The sequence below is a fragment of the Leuciscus leuciscus genome, assembly GCF_965113295.1.
Source record: "Leuciscus leuciscus genome assembly, chromosome: 19".
Taxonomy (NCBI): Eukaryota; Metazoa; Chordata; class Actinopteri; order Cypriniformes; family Leuciscidae; genus Leuciscus; species Leuciscus leuciscus.
Genome location: NC_138743.1, coordinates 26,289,305 through 26,304,457, shown reverse-complemented (window position 1 = coordinate 26,304,457; position 15,153 = coordinate 26,289,305). Strand labels below are relative to the sequence as shown.

At 38.7% G+C, this 15,153-nt stretch overlaps 1 protein-coding gene across 1 annotated transcript; it reads left to right on the top strand.

Annotated features, from left to right (window-relative positions):
* The first annotated feature begins 7,932 nt into the window (after positions 1-7,932).
* ppm1ab (protein phosphatase, Mg2+/Mn2+ dependent, 1Ab) lies at positions 7,933-14,949 on the top strand. The gene is made up of 3 exons (XM_082146896.1): positions 7,933-8,304; positions 8,729-9,601; positions 11,181-14,949. Exons 2-3 carry the CDS (start codon positions 8,744-8,746, stop codon positions 11,322-11,324), a joined length of 1,002 nt encoding a protein of 333 aa, XP_082003022.1. The 5' UTR covers positions 7,933-8,304; positions 8,729-8,743; the 3' UTR covers positions 11,325-14,949.
* Positions 14,950-15,153: the final 204 nt, after the last annotated feature.

The window sequence follows — 15,153 nt, the reverse complement described above, 5'->3', positions numbered from 1 at the left end:
CCAATGGAATACATTATGCAGGCAAAGTATTAAGTAGACCAGATCATATGCAGAATTTTTTTTAATCTGTTTGTCTTCAACTAGCTTTGCATTAAAATATCAATAAGTGTTTCAGTAATTCTCATCAAAAGTGAAAAGATGTTTATTTGATAAAACTCTGATAGATTTCATTGTACAGACTTCTCTCAAAGTGGATAAAACACGCACTTCTCTTGATGTTAGTGGGAATTTGTGCGGTGTCATATTTATGATTCTAAGGTGGTATTCATAATTTCAACATAGCAACCATACATTTTTAGTCTTACAATTTAAATCAATAGTATGTTATAATAAAAGAGGATCATTCTCAAGATTATAATTTATCATGTAATAGCTGCACTTACATTTATTTATACATATTTAATACACTTTATTTTTGTGTATTTGTAGTTTTCTAAACTACAGACTATTAAAATATAAAAATATATATATAATTTTAAATCCAATTTTACATAACAATAAAATGTATCCTTCGAAAAGCATTTTAGTGAAATTGAATTGGTTCATGAAAGACAGATTGTCTTTAGCACTGTGAAAAAAGCACTGTACATTTTTTTAGTACAATCAACTTGGAAGTCATTTCAACTTAAATGACATTAAACTGACTCAAAATGATTTGAATATTGTATAACTTAAAGTTTAAAATTGCTTAACTTATTTTGATGAGTTAAAGCAATGTAAAAACATATTTTGTCATAACTTATCGATCATATAATTTTTTTTACAGCTATCAGAGAAAGATAAGAAATAGTTGAGGTAAAGAAAGACAAAGAACAAAGGGAGTTAATCCACACAATTTATTGTCTTGTTGTTATCATCTTTACAAAGAAATAAACTGACTGCTGCTGTCAAAAGCAAGGTCAGCCTCCACTGCTCAAAGCACAAACCATCAGAACTCTTTGTGTCAGATTAGAATTGCAGCAAATAAGCAAGTGTAAAAATTAGGCCATGGATTTGTGTGTACCATTTCACTTGGACCCTATTACAGAGGAGCTCAGTCGGTATTGATAATCCAGTGTCGTTAGATTCATTGTAATCTGTTGTTGGAATTAAGGACACTGGAAAGGACTCTTACACAGAAATAAGACCAAAAATGAACTTATGTCATTAAGTCTACTAGATTTAATATTGTAGTTGTTCATTTGGGTGATGTCCATTTGGTCGGTCTCGCCAGGGTGCGACAACAAAAAGAGCTTAGATGTCTCCTTTTGTTGTTTAAACCAAATGCATTGTAGAGAAAGAGAGGGGTCATGTGAAGATTGAATATGGAACATTAATCTCTAATCTTAATGTTAGTTTTGCAATATTAGCAAAACACTTTAAGATAATTGTTTTGGTTTTTTTTTAACCACTGATCATCTGGATTTTAGTGATAAAAAATGTATTTTTTAATAAAAGAAATCATCTCTGTTGATCCTAAATACCGACTGAGCTATTGTTTGTTATGAATTTGGGAGAGGAGCGGAAGGACAGACAATACGATAACAATATACATAATATACAAATACATAATATGAAAACATTAAAAATGTATCTACAATGCAAAAACATAGCCATGAGACACATAAAGTGTCGTGTTTTTTTTTTTTTTTTTAACCAAAATAACAGTATCTTTAATGAGAACTTATCAATGTGCAAACCAATGTGACTCCTTTGTCCTTGAGAAAAGGTGGAGAGGAGAAAAGATGAAAGGGGGAGATTGACAATAACATTTCAATTACTGCTTGGCAAAGAACATGGCAACAGCCCATCACAGGTGCAGTTTTCATGATCTAAATGAAAAGCAGAGCTTGGAAGCACAAGACAGAGATCAAGTTTGTAAAATTGTGTATCATGTTATTGATTGTACATGAAATGACCTCAAAGTATTAACATTACTGTAATACAGCAGTGTTTGTCTTGTTGCTACCCAGCTAACAGTTCTAACAGCTAACAGCTAACATTCTAGTAACGTTAATAGAATGTTTGTTCAAAGTTATCTGGTTAACAACATAGGCTACTCAAAACATCTAACATTTTTTAAATGTATTTGTTCAAAGAACATTTAAAAGTATCCCATAATGTTTGCAAAATCATCAAATGGACCAAGAAAATAGGTTTTTAAAGCATTTTAATTACTAGATGTTTTCAGAAAACATTTAAAATTTGCATTTTCATAACTTAATATAACATTTAACAGTATAGTTAATAACATTTAACATTAGCAAAACGTTCTTACAACATATTTTTTGTTATCATGATGTTTTGTTCATTGTAATGGACTATTTTTCTTAGTGGAATCTGTAAGTGGAATCTTAGTGGAATCTGCAATCAAATGAAGTCTTTAATACAAGGCAAACACATAAACGTTTAATTCACGTCCCACTGACAAGACTGAACAAACTCAAATAAAACAGGGAGACTTAAATACAGGGGATTAACAAAGGGAACTAATGAGGGAACAGTTGAAAAGAATGAGAAATCAAATCAGTAAACATATACAAATGACAAACTCAAGCAGTGGAAAAAAGGCAGTGACTGAAAACAAACTCTAAACCAGGGATGGGCAACTTTGATAGTGACGAGGGCCAGCTTTTTTTCTCCTTCATACCTAAGGGCCAGATTACTAATCCACACTCTCACCTTTAACAACATCTTACTCAATTTACTTTTTATTAAGGGAAATCAATGTATAATTAATGAAATAGGTTTTTAAAGAATTTATTAACTAAATAATGTGTGCAATTATGCTAAAATAAATGGTAAACTGTTGTCAGTTGACAAGCAATATTACCCCAACAAGCAAATGTAAACATCTCAATTGCATTGTCTGTAAATATGCAACAAACAAATGTACAGATTATTTTTGATTATAAGCCTAGAGTACATTCTCAGCTCAACCTCAGAGAACAGTTAAAAAGTGTTTATTCATAAAATAGCTGTTCCAAATGGTATTACCATAATCCACATCCACATATCACCATGATTAAAAATACTATTTAAAAAATGTACAAGAACATAATTAAGTACATACATTTCTGTCATGCATTTGCAGGGGCACGGGAAGTAAGAGTGCTGGGGGTGCTGCAGCATTACAGATTTCGTTTCCAAACAAAACCAAACATATGGTTGACCCCTTGAACTTGGTAGAAAGATAATCCGTTTAACATCTTGACTGGAAAACACAATCATTGTAAATATTTCATTTATTTTTGGCAATTTTAATAAACTTTCACATTAGGGTGCACATCCTAAGCTGTAATTAATACGGGATCGGATGGAAATTGCAATCTCTCCTGGTTTGATTTAGTATTAACATCATAATCTGAACGCAATCGTTCCATTACTTACTTTTAAAATGTTTTCAAATTGATCATCCGAGTGGTCCAGCGGGTCGTATTTAAAGACATACGGGCCGCCATTTGCCCATCCCTGCTCTAAACTGAACATAACTGTGACATTACACCCCCTCCCGGAAAGGCACAACCTCGCACTGACAGTCCAACAGTGGGAGGAGGCTCAGGCGGAGGACGTGCAACTGGTGGAGGACAGGAATCCGGGGGAGGTGACGACAGGAAGAACTAGGGCTGTGCAGATGGTGGGAGGAGCCAAGGAGAGGCCTGGAGCAGGGGATGTTAGGTGGAATCCCAGAGTCCAGCCAGGATGGAGATCCACAGCTGCGTCGAAGGAGGTAGGAGCCATGACAGGGATTTCCTTGACGCGGCCATGGTGAAGATTGATGGTGGTGGAGCCCCAGGCGCAGACGGAAAGCCGAACCCGAGTGACCCCGAAGGCTTCGGTGGCTGCAACTGAGTTGCAGCAACAACCCCCCGAGGTGGAATTGGGGTACAGGAGAGCTGAGGCAGAACTGGAGGGAGGGTGGGGCCTGCCAGAGCCGTACAGGGGTGGAGAGCAGGAGCACAGCAGACTGCTCCCAGGTCCGTGGTGCAGGATGGACGACATCCGACAGAGGTGGAGCTGGTGGTCTGAGGGAGCCTGATGTAATCGTAAGCCAGATGGTCCCTGCCTAGTTAAGACGAGGGAAGGAGGAGCCAAGGAGGATGAGCCGACGGGCCAAGGTGATGCGACGAGATCAGTGGTTGGAGGCAAAGCTAAGGAATCCCCTTGCGCAGGAGGAGCTGTATGACAGAAGGCCCGCGATGGATCCACATCACAGACGGTAAACAGAGGAGGAACCGAGGGGCTGATGGAGGACAGCGATGACTTATGAACTGGTTGAATGTTGAAGAGGTGGTGGGAGAGGGAGGCTGGGTGGGAACACTGGAGAAACAGGAGATTCAGGGCTGAGAGGAATCAGTGGGGGTAGAGGTTCATCAAACAGTTGACAGAGTCCAACATTGATTCACACTCTGTGGCAGGAGGATGGGCAGGGCTCCTTTCCATCCCCTCATACTCCACAATGACTCCCTTGGTTGCGCATGATGTTGCCGGCTCATACACCTGGTGAGACTTCTCGTGAGATCCAGGCTCCTCATATGCTTTTTTTTTGCAACTGCTCTTCCATTGGGGCAGGCATTGGCTCTCCGGCTGCGGTGGGCTCAGGCGTCATGCCTGTGCTGAGGGGAGGTGTAGGGCTGGACTCTGGGTCAGGAGTGGGGCTGGTGATGTCCTCCTCGGGGCCGATGGTGAACTTCAATCCATTGTTAACTAGCACCCACTCCACATGGGTGGCAAAATCCTTACAAGGACCGTTCGCTGGTAGGCGTGCCTTTGCTCGCTGAGGCCAGCATGGTAAAAAACACAGAGCGAGTTGTCCGAGTCCTGATCTAAAGTATATTCCTCCAGCGAACTATCCAGCTGCTCTAGTCCATAGTGAGGAAAAACCCCCACAAAAATCGTAATCCTTTTAGGTCTGGTCTTCTGTCACAATCATGGTATACAAGCACACGAAGATGAAGATGAAGATCAAACTAAAGTCTTTAATATATTCCACAAGGCAAACACATAAACGTCCCGTTGTCGACACTGGACAAACTCAAATGAAACAGGGAGACTTATATACTGGGGATTAGCAAAGGTAACTATTGAGGGAACAGCTGAACAGAATGAAAAATCAAATCAGTAACCATAAAAACAAATGACGAACTTGGGCAGGTGGAAAAAAGGCAATGACTATACTCTAAACTGAAAATAACTGACACCCATACATTTCAACTTTTACTTTACTTACCAATCCATTAAAAAAAATGTAAAACTGACATTTGGAAAAATTACCTTGCTTTATGTGGTAATGTTTCATTGAGATCATTTGTATAGCATGTTTAAAAAACAAGGCACTGGCCTCTACAACATAAAGTAAAAACGATTGGAATACTACGATGAACCCAGAGAAAAAAACTTTTTTACTTTACATGGCTGCTGAATGGGATGAAGACATAGAATGATGGTCCATGTGAAACTGGAATGATTGCATTTCTTTATTGTTCATATATATTTAAGTGAATCACAAATCACCGGGTTTCTCCTGTTTGCTTCAACCAGTTTCTGTTTGTATGATCTCCTGAGACAGAATGGTGTTTTTTAAAGAGTGATGACAGTAAACTGTGACTCACTTGGTTTGCCTCACACATCGCCACTTTCATGGCAGCTGTTGTTGTTATTGTTTAAGACAACACAGTCCAAATACACTGTCTGGAATTTGGAAATAGGGCAACATTGTTGTGGCACTTAATTTACTGTGGATACCTCGTCTGGGGATGGCGATTTGGCAGGCAGTCTGACAATTCAGTAGTTGGTGTTCATCCATCCCTTCCTCTGTCATTCATGACTCTATTCAAATCAACAACACACTGCCATTCTGTACATAACCTTCATACTTGTTTCATATCTGGCATGTTTCAAATGGTCAGAGAATCAAGAAGAGTGGCATTTTTATAGCTTATTCCAGTGGATCTTACCTGGCAGGTTGCAACCCAAAAATGTGTTGCAGCAGGTCTGTTCTGATAAAATGCAGCTAATTAAGATATTTTTGCAGTGAATTATTGGCTGCCAAGAGCATGAAACATAAAAAAAATTCAGTGCTGTTCAGAAACCAATTTGTCATTTTTCCTGTTCAGCCCACATAATGTTAATAATTTTGCATACAGGGGCTGTTTGATTTTATGTGTAGTTTGTGACATTTTTGTATGGTAAACAATACAAAATGTAAAATTGATATTCAATGTAAAATATGGGTCCTGAGGCAAAACCAGCACCACTTCATTATACTATACATTCTAAAAATGTCAGAATAACAGTTTCCACAGTGCAGTGGAAAAGGGCCATATTTGTTTTGATATGTATTAAAAACAGCACAATTCAGCATCACTATGCCAATCTAGTTGAAGGTTCCCTCATTCAGGTCTAATGCATTTGGATGTTTAGAGCAAGAAGCTACTTACCCTAAGTGCACATCGCATTATGAGCAACACACTTAAGTCACCCTGCAGACAGCAATGTAAGAAGCTTTTAATTTGGATTTTGAGGCCTGTATGAATTATTTACCCTCGGTCATTAGCATTACAGTGGCTCCAGTCTTGGATATACCATGATACAAAAGCATGACGACACTTACAGGCAATATGACTATACATTCTGTTCATAGGGTGGCCATAATAACATTAACATTCCCCAAAACATTCCCTTTTCTATTGCTCTTGGGCATGCCATTAACAGCTTGATTGCAGATAACTACATGTGGATATTCTATTGTAGCTCTATGTAGCTCACTCAATGCAACTTAAATCACCTGTCCTGAATAGCCGAAGTGCAATATCATTTTTGTTCAAAACATTGTACATAGCCTACAGACTGTACACAGCACCAAGAATACATCTAGTGAATAAAACCACAATGTTTAACAGCTAAAAAAGAGGCCATTCATATACTTGTGCTTTTTGTGTTGCAGCTAAAACATGCACAATCCAGGGGCTATTAGAAGGCTAATAGAAGGCTATTTCCTGTGGATATGTAAGACTTCTGATTTATTAGCCGCTATAGGTCATTTTAAATAACTAGAAGAATAACAAAGTGCAGTAAACAGTAAAATTATTTGAGAGAGTTTATGAATACGATAATAAATTAAAATAATATAACAGATACCAGTTTGCAGTATCAAGCAGCATAATGAGAGCCCTTTTGTACACTGTAAAAAAAAAAAATATATATATATATATATATTTGCATGATTTATCACATTTTTTCTTTTGGCAAATTAACTTAGATAATGGTTCAAATAATGTAATATTTTGAGCTTCTGTTGATTAAACCAATTCTCCTTCATTGTATTAACCTAAAATTTTAAGGCAACCAGGTTACTTTTTTTAAGTTAAACCAACACTATTTTTTAAGAGTATAGTAACAGCTAAGCCTGCTATATATATATGAATATACATTCAAGATAAAATGTTCTTATGTTAAAAAGGGGGATAATAACCATTGATAATTTATCACATAGATTGTGTCAAACTTTGACAGATTTATAGTCTATTTTTCTTAATTGTGTAAGCATGTTAGCTTGACTGGCTGATCAGTTAATGAACTAATTTGAGTTTACATTCCCACAATTCCAGAAAACCTATTTTTTTCATCATACAGTTAGGTTTTCAAAGTTCAGATGTTGAAATTTATTTATAAATGTCATCATTTCTATTGGTTAACGGCCGTATATATTTATACGACAAATGTATTATTTTGTAAACATATAAAGACTATAAGCCTCTGCAGGAAAACTACAAAGCAAATTAACGGCAAGAGTGTCGCTTATAACGGTCCCTCAATCTCGTCAATGGATCTATTTCCAGCCCTCGATTGCGTGGCAGTGATGATGTAATAGAGAAAGGGGAACGCGCACCGTCCGCTGCAGCATCCGGGTTCCAGACCTACCCATCCGCGCGGAGAGAGAGAGAGAGAGAGAGAGAGAGAGAGAGAGAGAGATGTTCTGAGCGAGAGGCTCCTGTAGCCCCCCCCCCCTCGGGAAAACAAAAACACCGGAGCCAGAAATGCCCAACCGCCCAGCTGCGGACTGCCTTAACAGGCTCATGTGATGATTTTCTTATGGTTATTATTTTTTTAAATGATTATTTTCGGAATCGATCTTTGGCCGTTTTGACGTTAGTTTACTGGCTAATTGGCTAGCCGTCGATTGATGTGTGTTGTGGCTGTGAGCGCAGCGCTGGTTTTATAGTGTTTGCTATCCGGCCCATCATACTGCTGATAATAAGGCTCTTATCCGCGGCTTTTGTGCCTCGGAGTTTCTTCAGCCAGCAAAGACTACGAAGAAACTGGGTAAGTGATATTATGTCACTCTGACGTACATAGAAATGCTGGAGTTAGCCTCTTAATGCTATCTGGGCGTGCAGCATTTTGCATATGCTGATAAGGGTAACGTTAGTGGTTTCATCAGTAAGTTCACAGTTGTTTTACATTATACAGGTTCGTATATTTTGCTGCGTTGGCGTCTGAAAAGATTTTAAATATAAACAACCGCAGGTCTGGAGACAAATAAGTTTACTGCCTTGATGTGATGATAAACATTTACCTAAACAGTTTACTTGCTTCTGGAAGCTTACTGCACCTGTGGCTTATCGTATAAATGGTCATGCCATACCCATTGCATGTTTGAATATGTTGTATGAATGAGAGTCACTTATGTCATGATGAAGCACCTTCTAACGTTACTCACTTTGTTTTCTGGTTCTGTTTGTGTTAGAGCAAAATAAGAAGAATGGGTGCATTCTTAGACAAGCCAAAGATGGAGAAGCACAATGCTCACGGGGAGGGGAACAGCCTCCGCTATGGACTCAGCAGTATGCAGGGATGGCGTGTGGAGATGGAGGACGCACACACGGCTGTGATGGGGCTGCCTTACGGCCTCGGCCTGTGGTCCTTTTTTGCCGTTTACGATGGGCACGCAGGCTCTCAGGTTGCCCGTTACTGCTGTGAGCATCTGCTGGAACATATTACCAGCAACCCAGACTTCAGGGGAGGGTGCTCAGGAGGTGCAGAGTTAGTTGGTGCCGGGCCCTCTGTGGAGAGTGTGAAATGTGGAATCCGCACAGGCTTCCTGCAAATCGACGAACACATGCGGGCCATGTCCGAACGCAAGCACGGGGCGGACCGCAGTGGCTCCACGGCGGTGGGCGTGATGATTTCCCCTCATCATTTGTATTTCATCAACTGCGGTGACTCCAGAGCCTTGCTGAGCCGCAAGGGTCGCGTTCACTTCTTCACCCAGGACCACAAGCCAAGTAACCCACTGGAAAAGGAGAGAATCCAGAACGCAGGTGGTTCTGTTATGATCCAGAGGGTCAATGGCTCCCTCGCCGTCTCCCGCGCTCTCGGCGACTTCGACTATAAGTGCGTGCATGGAAAAGGCCCCACTGAGCAGCTGGTGTCCCCGGAGCCAGAAGTGTATGAGATCGAACGCTCTGAGGCTGACGATGAATTTGTGGTGCTGGCCTGCGATGGTATATGGGACGTCATGGCCAACGAAGAACTGTGTGATTTTGTGCGCTCACGCTTGGAAGTGACCGACGACCTGGAGAGAGTGTGTAATGAGATTGTGGACACCTGTTTGTACAAGGTAAGGTCAGTTATAAACATTGTGAGTTGGATGCTAATGGGTCCTTTTTATATGAATTATTATTTATTAATAATTCATGATATTTTTGTACAAATACTGTTAACCGTAAAAACAAAACAAAAAAACGATATGGCTTGACATTAACACCCGCCAACCCACCAAAATGCGGGTGGATTTCAGCAGTGGTGTATAAAACAGTCACTCCTACTAGCCTCTTTGGCGGGTTGAATTTGATATATAATATAGGCTATACATTTTTCAATTGTAGTCTTTTAAAAAGGCATCGGAATTAATAAACTAAGTGCAATGCAGTGTTGTCAAAAGCATCGATATATCTATACATATTATCGATGCTGAAATATCTGTAACTCTCATTATCTCTCCGACAGCGAGTTGACACACAAACCCGCCTCCCTTCACTCACTGCACTGCACATAAATCAAATTGAGTTCTTTTTCGCAGCTTATAATGCACTTAAACAGTCAGATACACACAACATAATGTCAAAATGTCGGTCTTGGTCATGTAAACACAGTCAGTTAGGCTATGTTTTAAGTGAACGTAAACAGTTGAGAAAGAAAACGCGTGTGTAACAGTACAGTGGATCCGTGCGTCAGGTCTTAAAGTGGTGGTGGTGGTAAAGGTCTTAATATACCCGCTGCCAAATAATGAGATAATTAGCGCTGGGTGTCGAGTTCGATACTTTTTAAGGCACCGACCGAATTGCCTCAACCATTGAGTATCAAAAAATGTTTTGTCGTTTGGTACCAAATTTTGATACTTAAGGGGTTAATTTCATCAACGTCAGTGAGCCAATAAGCATGCAGCATGATTGGCTGTGGCGAGACATCAAGGAAAAACTCTAGTTTACGCCAGTTACGCCCAGTGACATGGCTCACATGTGAAGCTGTAATGTGTAAGCGTCCCAACCCCAGTAGATGGAAAAGATCAAAAGTGTGGCTACATTTCACCAGGCTCGATGCCAACTATTGCAATGCAATATTTGCGACAAGACAATTGCTGCTAAGACCGGCAACACAACAAATCTGATAAAGCTCTTGACAGTGCACGCAATAAACTTTAGAGCAGAAAGTTGTTCCGTCTTCGACTGCAAGAAGAACTGGAGCGCATCACGTAAATAAAGCCGAAACTCAGCGTATAGGCTAATTGCCTCACAGACATGAGAAATAGGCATATGGAAAGCTTGAAATGTCTACTTTTAAACAAACCAATTAGAATCGAAAACAAATACTCTCTGATTATGTAATCTAAATGAAAGTTGCATGCGTTTCTCTCTGTAGGAGCGTGCACGCGCGTTCACTATACTGTCGAGATGACGAGTCAGCAACTTCAACTTCATCTTTGCAGCCAACACTGACTCAGAAAACACTAGTTTATTAATAAACAATTAAAATATCTCCTTGCTAGTTAATGTCAAGCCCTATTTATATATATATAAAATGTGTATACTTGCGTGTTTTCAAATTGTAAGGAAAATATGTTATTACTTGGTTATGCCATTTTTAGAGTCATTGATCTAACTTAATCGTTCCTTCTGTGATTATTTGTTTATCAACAGGGTAGTCGAGACAACATGAGTGTGGTGCTGGTGTGTTTTCCTGGTGCTCCAAAAGTCAACCCAGAAGCAGTGAAGCGAGAGGCGGAGCTAGATAAGTACCTGCAGAACAGAGAGGGTGGAGCTTGTAAAAAGGCGAATAAATAAAATGTATTACAAAGACGAAGAGAGAGAGTTTTAGAAAGTGAACATTCTTACTTAATTAGGTGAGTTTGTTAGATGGCAGTTTACGCTTGCCAATTAAGTAAACGTTACAGTTAACGTAAAGTTTCCAATTAATGAATCCCCATATTGGAGAGGAAAGACTCACTGGTACTGTATTAGCACAGTTAGGACTATTCAGGATCAATTTAACCAGAGAGAAACACAACAGTGAATTTATTTGAGCTTGTATTGATAATTAGAGGCCTTTGATTATTTATTGCCAATATTGAAAAGCACTTAACCAATTAAGAGGTAGCCTGTAGCTTTACCAGAGGTTTTATTGTAGTGTATCCAAAAATCCTCCGCTCCAGTGCGTATTAAACGTCTGTATTGGCGTATTATTAGCTACTAAGTGATGGTAAGTGCAATTGTAGATTAGGAAAAAGGAATGACAAAACCCAACATTTGGTTCTGCACTTTGTCATTAAACGCTGCTATATTTAAAGGCATCTTCTATTAATAAGAGAGAGACCAAATTCGAGACCTCAGTTAGAATACAATATGCTTATGTGTTCGAACAGAATTAATACAAAGTGTAGTTTTGCGTTCTAATCGTGACAGTTTGTTATTTGGATAGTTGTATTCATCAACTCGTATGAGCATGTGTTTAAGTCTAGCACTCGTTTCATTTGCATCTTTCTGAAAAGTCTTTCTAGGTGAGAGTGTATGTCAGGCCTCCATTGCTGATTACCTGAAATTGTAGCTGACACTACTGTACATGGCCTGATGGTACAGTTTTGTGTCTACAGCAGTGGCCATGAGCATTTTAATCTGCATGATTCCTGTTCTGTAATATGGAACATTGTTGCCTTAGTCCTAATTTACAGTGACTACCTTGATTAGAATCAATAGGTAAGTTAGCATTTGGTACCCAACTCCAACTGCTTGGAAGAGTAATATTAAATCCAATGAACACATGGTACTGAAAGCATGCACAGTACGGATAGCACGATAAGTTGTGTACACCTCCTGCATGGATGCTACATTAAGAAAAAACAAGGAAAGATCTTATTTAGGGTTAAGTTGGTCTGACAGAAGTTTTGTACTTTGTACAGTATACATTCGTAACCCCTGAGGAACAGCTTCCGTGTGATCTGAGCATAGTATTTGAAAGATTGTGTCAATGTTTTACAATCCTCTCCGAGTTGTTTACTACTTGTTGCCTCAAACTGACACTTTGTCAATCCTCTGGTTTGTCTATATAACTATTAAGAAAAAATTATGTAGTTAGGAAATTCTAGGTACATAGAGTGGGATTCAGCCTGTCAGCACTTTCTGAGATGTAGATCCTTATCGGTACAATGATTTAATATTTATAATACATAATCCTCGTTAAAACCTACAAGATTTAGCTTTGAATTCTCTTTCTGTACCTAAGATCCTGCTAGCGTTTCATTTAATTTTCATATTTTTGAACCCCTTGGACTTGTCCTAACATGGTGCGACACATTAAGATTTCAACGCCAACTTCGCCAAGCAATTTGTCTATCGTTTAAGGGATAGTTCACCTAAAATTGAAAATTCTTTCATCATTTACTCCCATTGAGTTTCATAATATAGACAAAAATTGTAAAACATTTCATTTGAAAAAATAGCGCAGAAGAAAGAAAACCAACCTACTGCTGTATGGAGTAAATGATGACAGAATTCTTATTTTTGGCAGAACTGAAAATGGGGTGTGATGCAACACAATCAATCACAAAACTCAGCCAATCAGAACAGTTCCCACTGTTTTCTTGCTCTTTTACTCTCTCGCTTTGTCATAACTTCCACAACCAGTTTCTCCTCATCCATGGTTGATGTTTAATATACATGACTATACTTGAGCAGTACTTCAGTCTAGTGAATTTTGAGTGTGGACGAGGCGACTGGCACAGAAAAAGATGTAGTGTTTTATCGCTTTGCACCTGGTTAGGACACGGAATAAGAACAGAAACTGATTTTCTTGGCTGCATTGGTAAAGGATGGGGTGTTCTTTTTATTTATCTAAATTTCCCTTAAAGCCAAAAGATCCCAAATGTTTTTAGCATGTCTTGGTGTTTTACCAGAATATATATTTTAGCTTTAAGATGTGTTTAACTGAATGAAAAACAGTGTGCCTGCTCTGAGAGAACTCTTGAGATTAAAATGATTGTAGGTCATTCCTGTACCATATAAATTTCACTCTGCTTGTTTTGCTGTTGTTTCTCCTCCCTGTTTGACATGGCTTGACACACCTTCCGATAATCCACTGTTTATCAAATTAGCCTTAATTATTTTCTTCCATAATAGCACACCTGAGATCTGTATGCTTTGAGACACGTCACGTGTTTATATACCTACAAAGAGTGACTAGGTCCTTCTAGAAGAGCCTTTAATTGTGCCTACGAGTGAGTCTATGGCCAGTTGTAGCATTTAAATGAACTTTTGAGAGTGAAAGTCTTTTGTGGTGGTTTTATTTGTTTGTTTTGTAACATTATAGTCCACTCATGCATGATTTAAGCATAATTGCATTGGTGAGCAGTGAGCACACTTGGCCCCTTACTAAAAGTGCCATGCGAGTGATTTACACCATTCACCTGAAATTATTGCAAAGCACAACCCAAACCCTTTGAGTCAAACATTGGGTGGGACTCGTAGTGGAAATATTGCCTTACTGAAAAACAAAGCAGGCGTTAAATGGGCCATAAAGTATTGTATAAGACATTGCCTTTATTTCTAACACTGTAGCACCATGAAATTGAGATGTAGTTGACATTCTCTTTCCCTATACACGACCATCTCCAAAGTTCATTGGATTTTCAGTGAAGCAACCAACTGCAAATAAAATAGTCCTTTGTAATACAGGATCATTTCAAAATGTATCTTCTGGAGTGTTAATCTAGGGCAAACAGAGCCCGCTTATTGTCATGTATTTGCGCTGTGTTGTGCTGTTGGGTCCCTGTGTCACTTATGTCTTTACCTCTCAGGTCCAAACTTGACAAGCAACAGAGGACACTATTTATTTGAATTATTTATTGTCTTTATATTATTTTACCTCTTTTGAATGAAACTGTCCATGCATTCCATTTTATTTAGCCAAATAAGCACTACTAATGCAATGAAAAGCTTCTATTCTTTTTTCCTTGTATTTATTGTTATACATCCGTGTCATGAGTATAGTCCACGTGAACTGAAAGTTATGGGAGTTAAAAATGCATCATGTCTTGGGTTAATCTACATAAAGTAGTTTCTTCTCATGAATTTCATGCTTTTCACTAAATCTGTCAGAGTAGATCGGTCCAAGGTTGACGATGTGTAAGGGTTACAATCTATGATCGGTCCTTTCTTAACCCAGCAGACTGTTTGTGTCTGTGTTTGTTCAATTTTACCTCTCAGAAGGTAACAGTTTTATAAAGCTCATTTTGAAAGATTTTTCAAATACAATTTCATAGAAAAGTATTTCAATATTAGAGGGTGAGCACCCAGTATTTTCTTTCTTTAGTTTTTATTTTTGTACATTAGCACTCGGGTTTTAGCAATGTAGACAAACTGTGATCTTGTCATTCTTGGCTGTCAAAGATGAATCAAATAAAACTATTTACGGAAACCCTGAATTTGTGATTTTTATTTATTTATTTTTAATTCAGAGAGATCTGTTATTCAGTAAAATTGTATGAAAATGAAAGTACACCAGTTTTGCCTTAAAATACCGTTTTTAAAGGAGCCGTATGTAAGATTGTGGCCAAAACTGGTACTGCAATCACTTTCAAATGACTGTAGAGCGGTGTATCCCCTCCCCCTCCCCCTGACT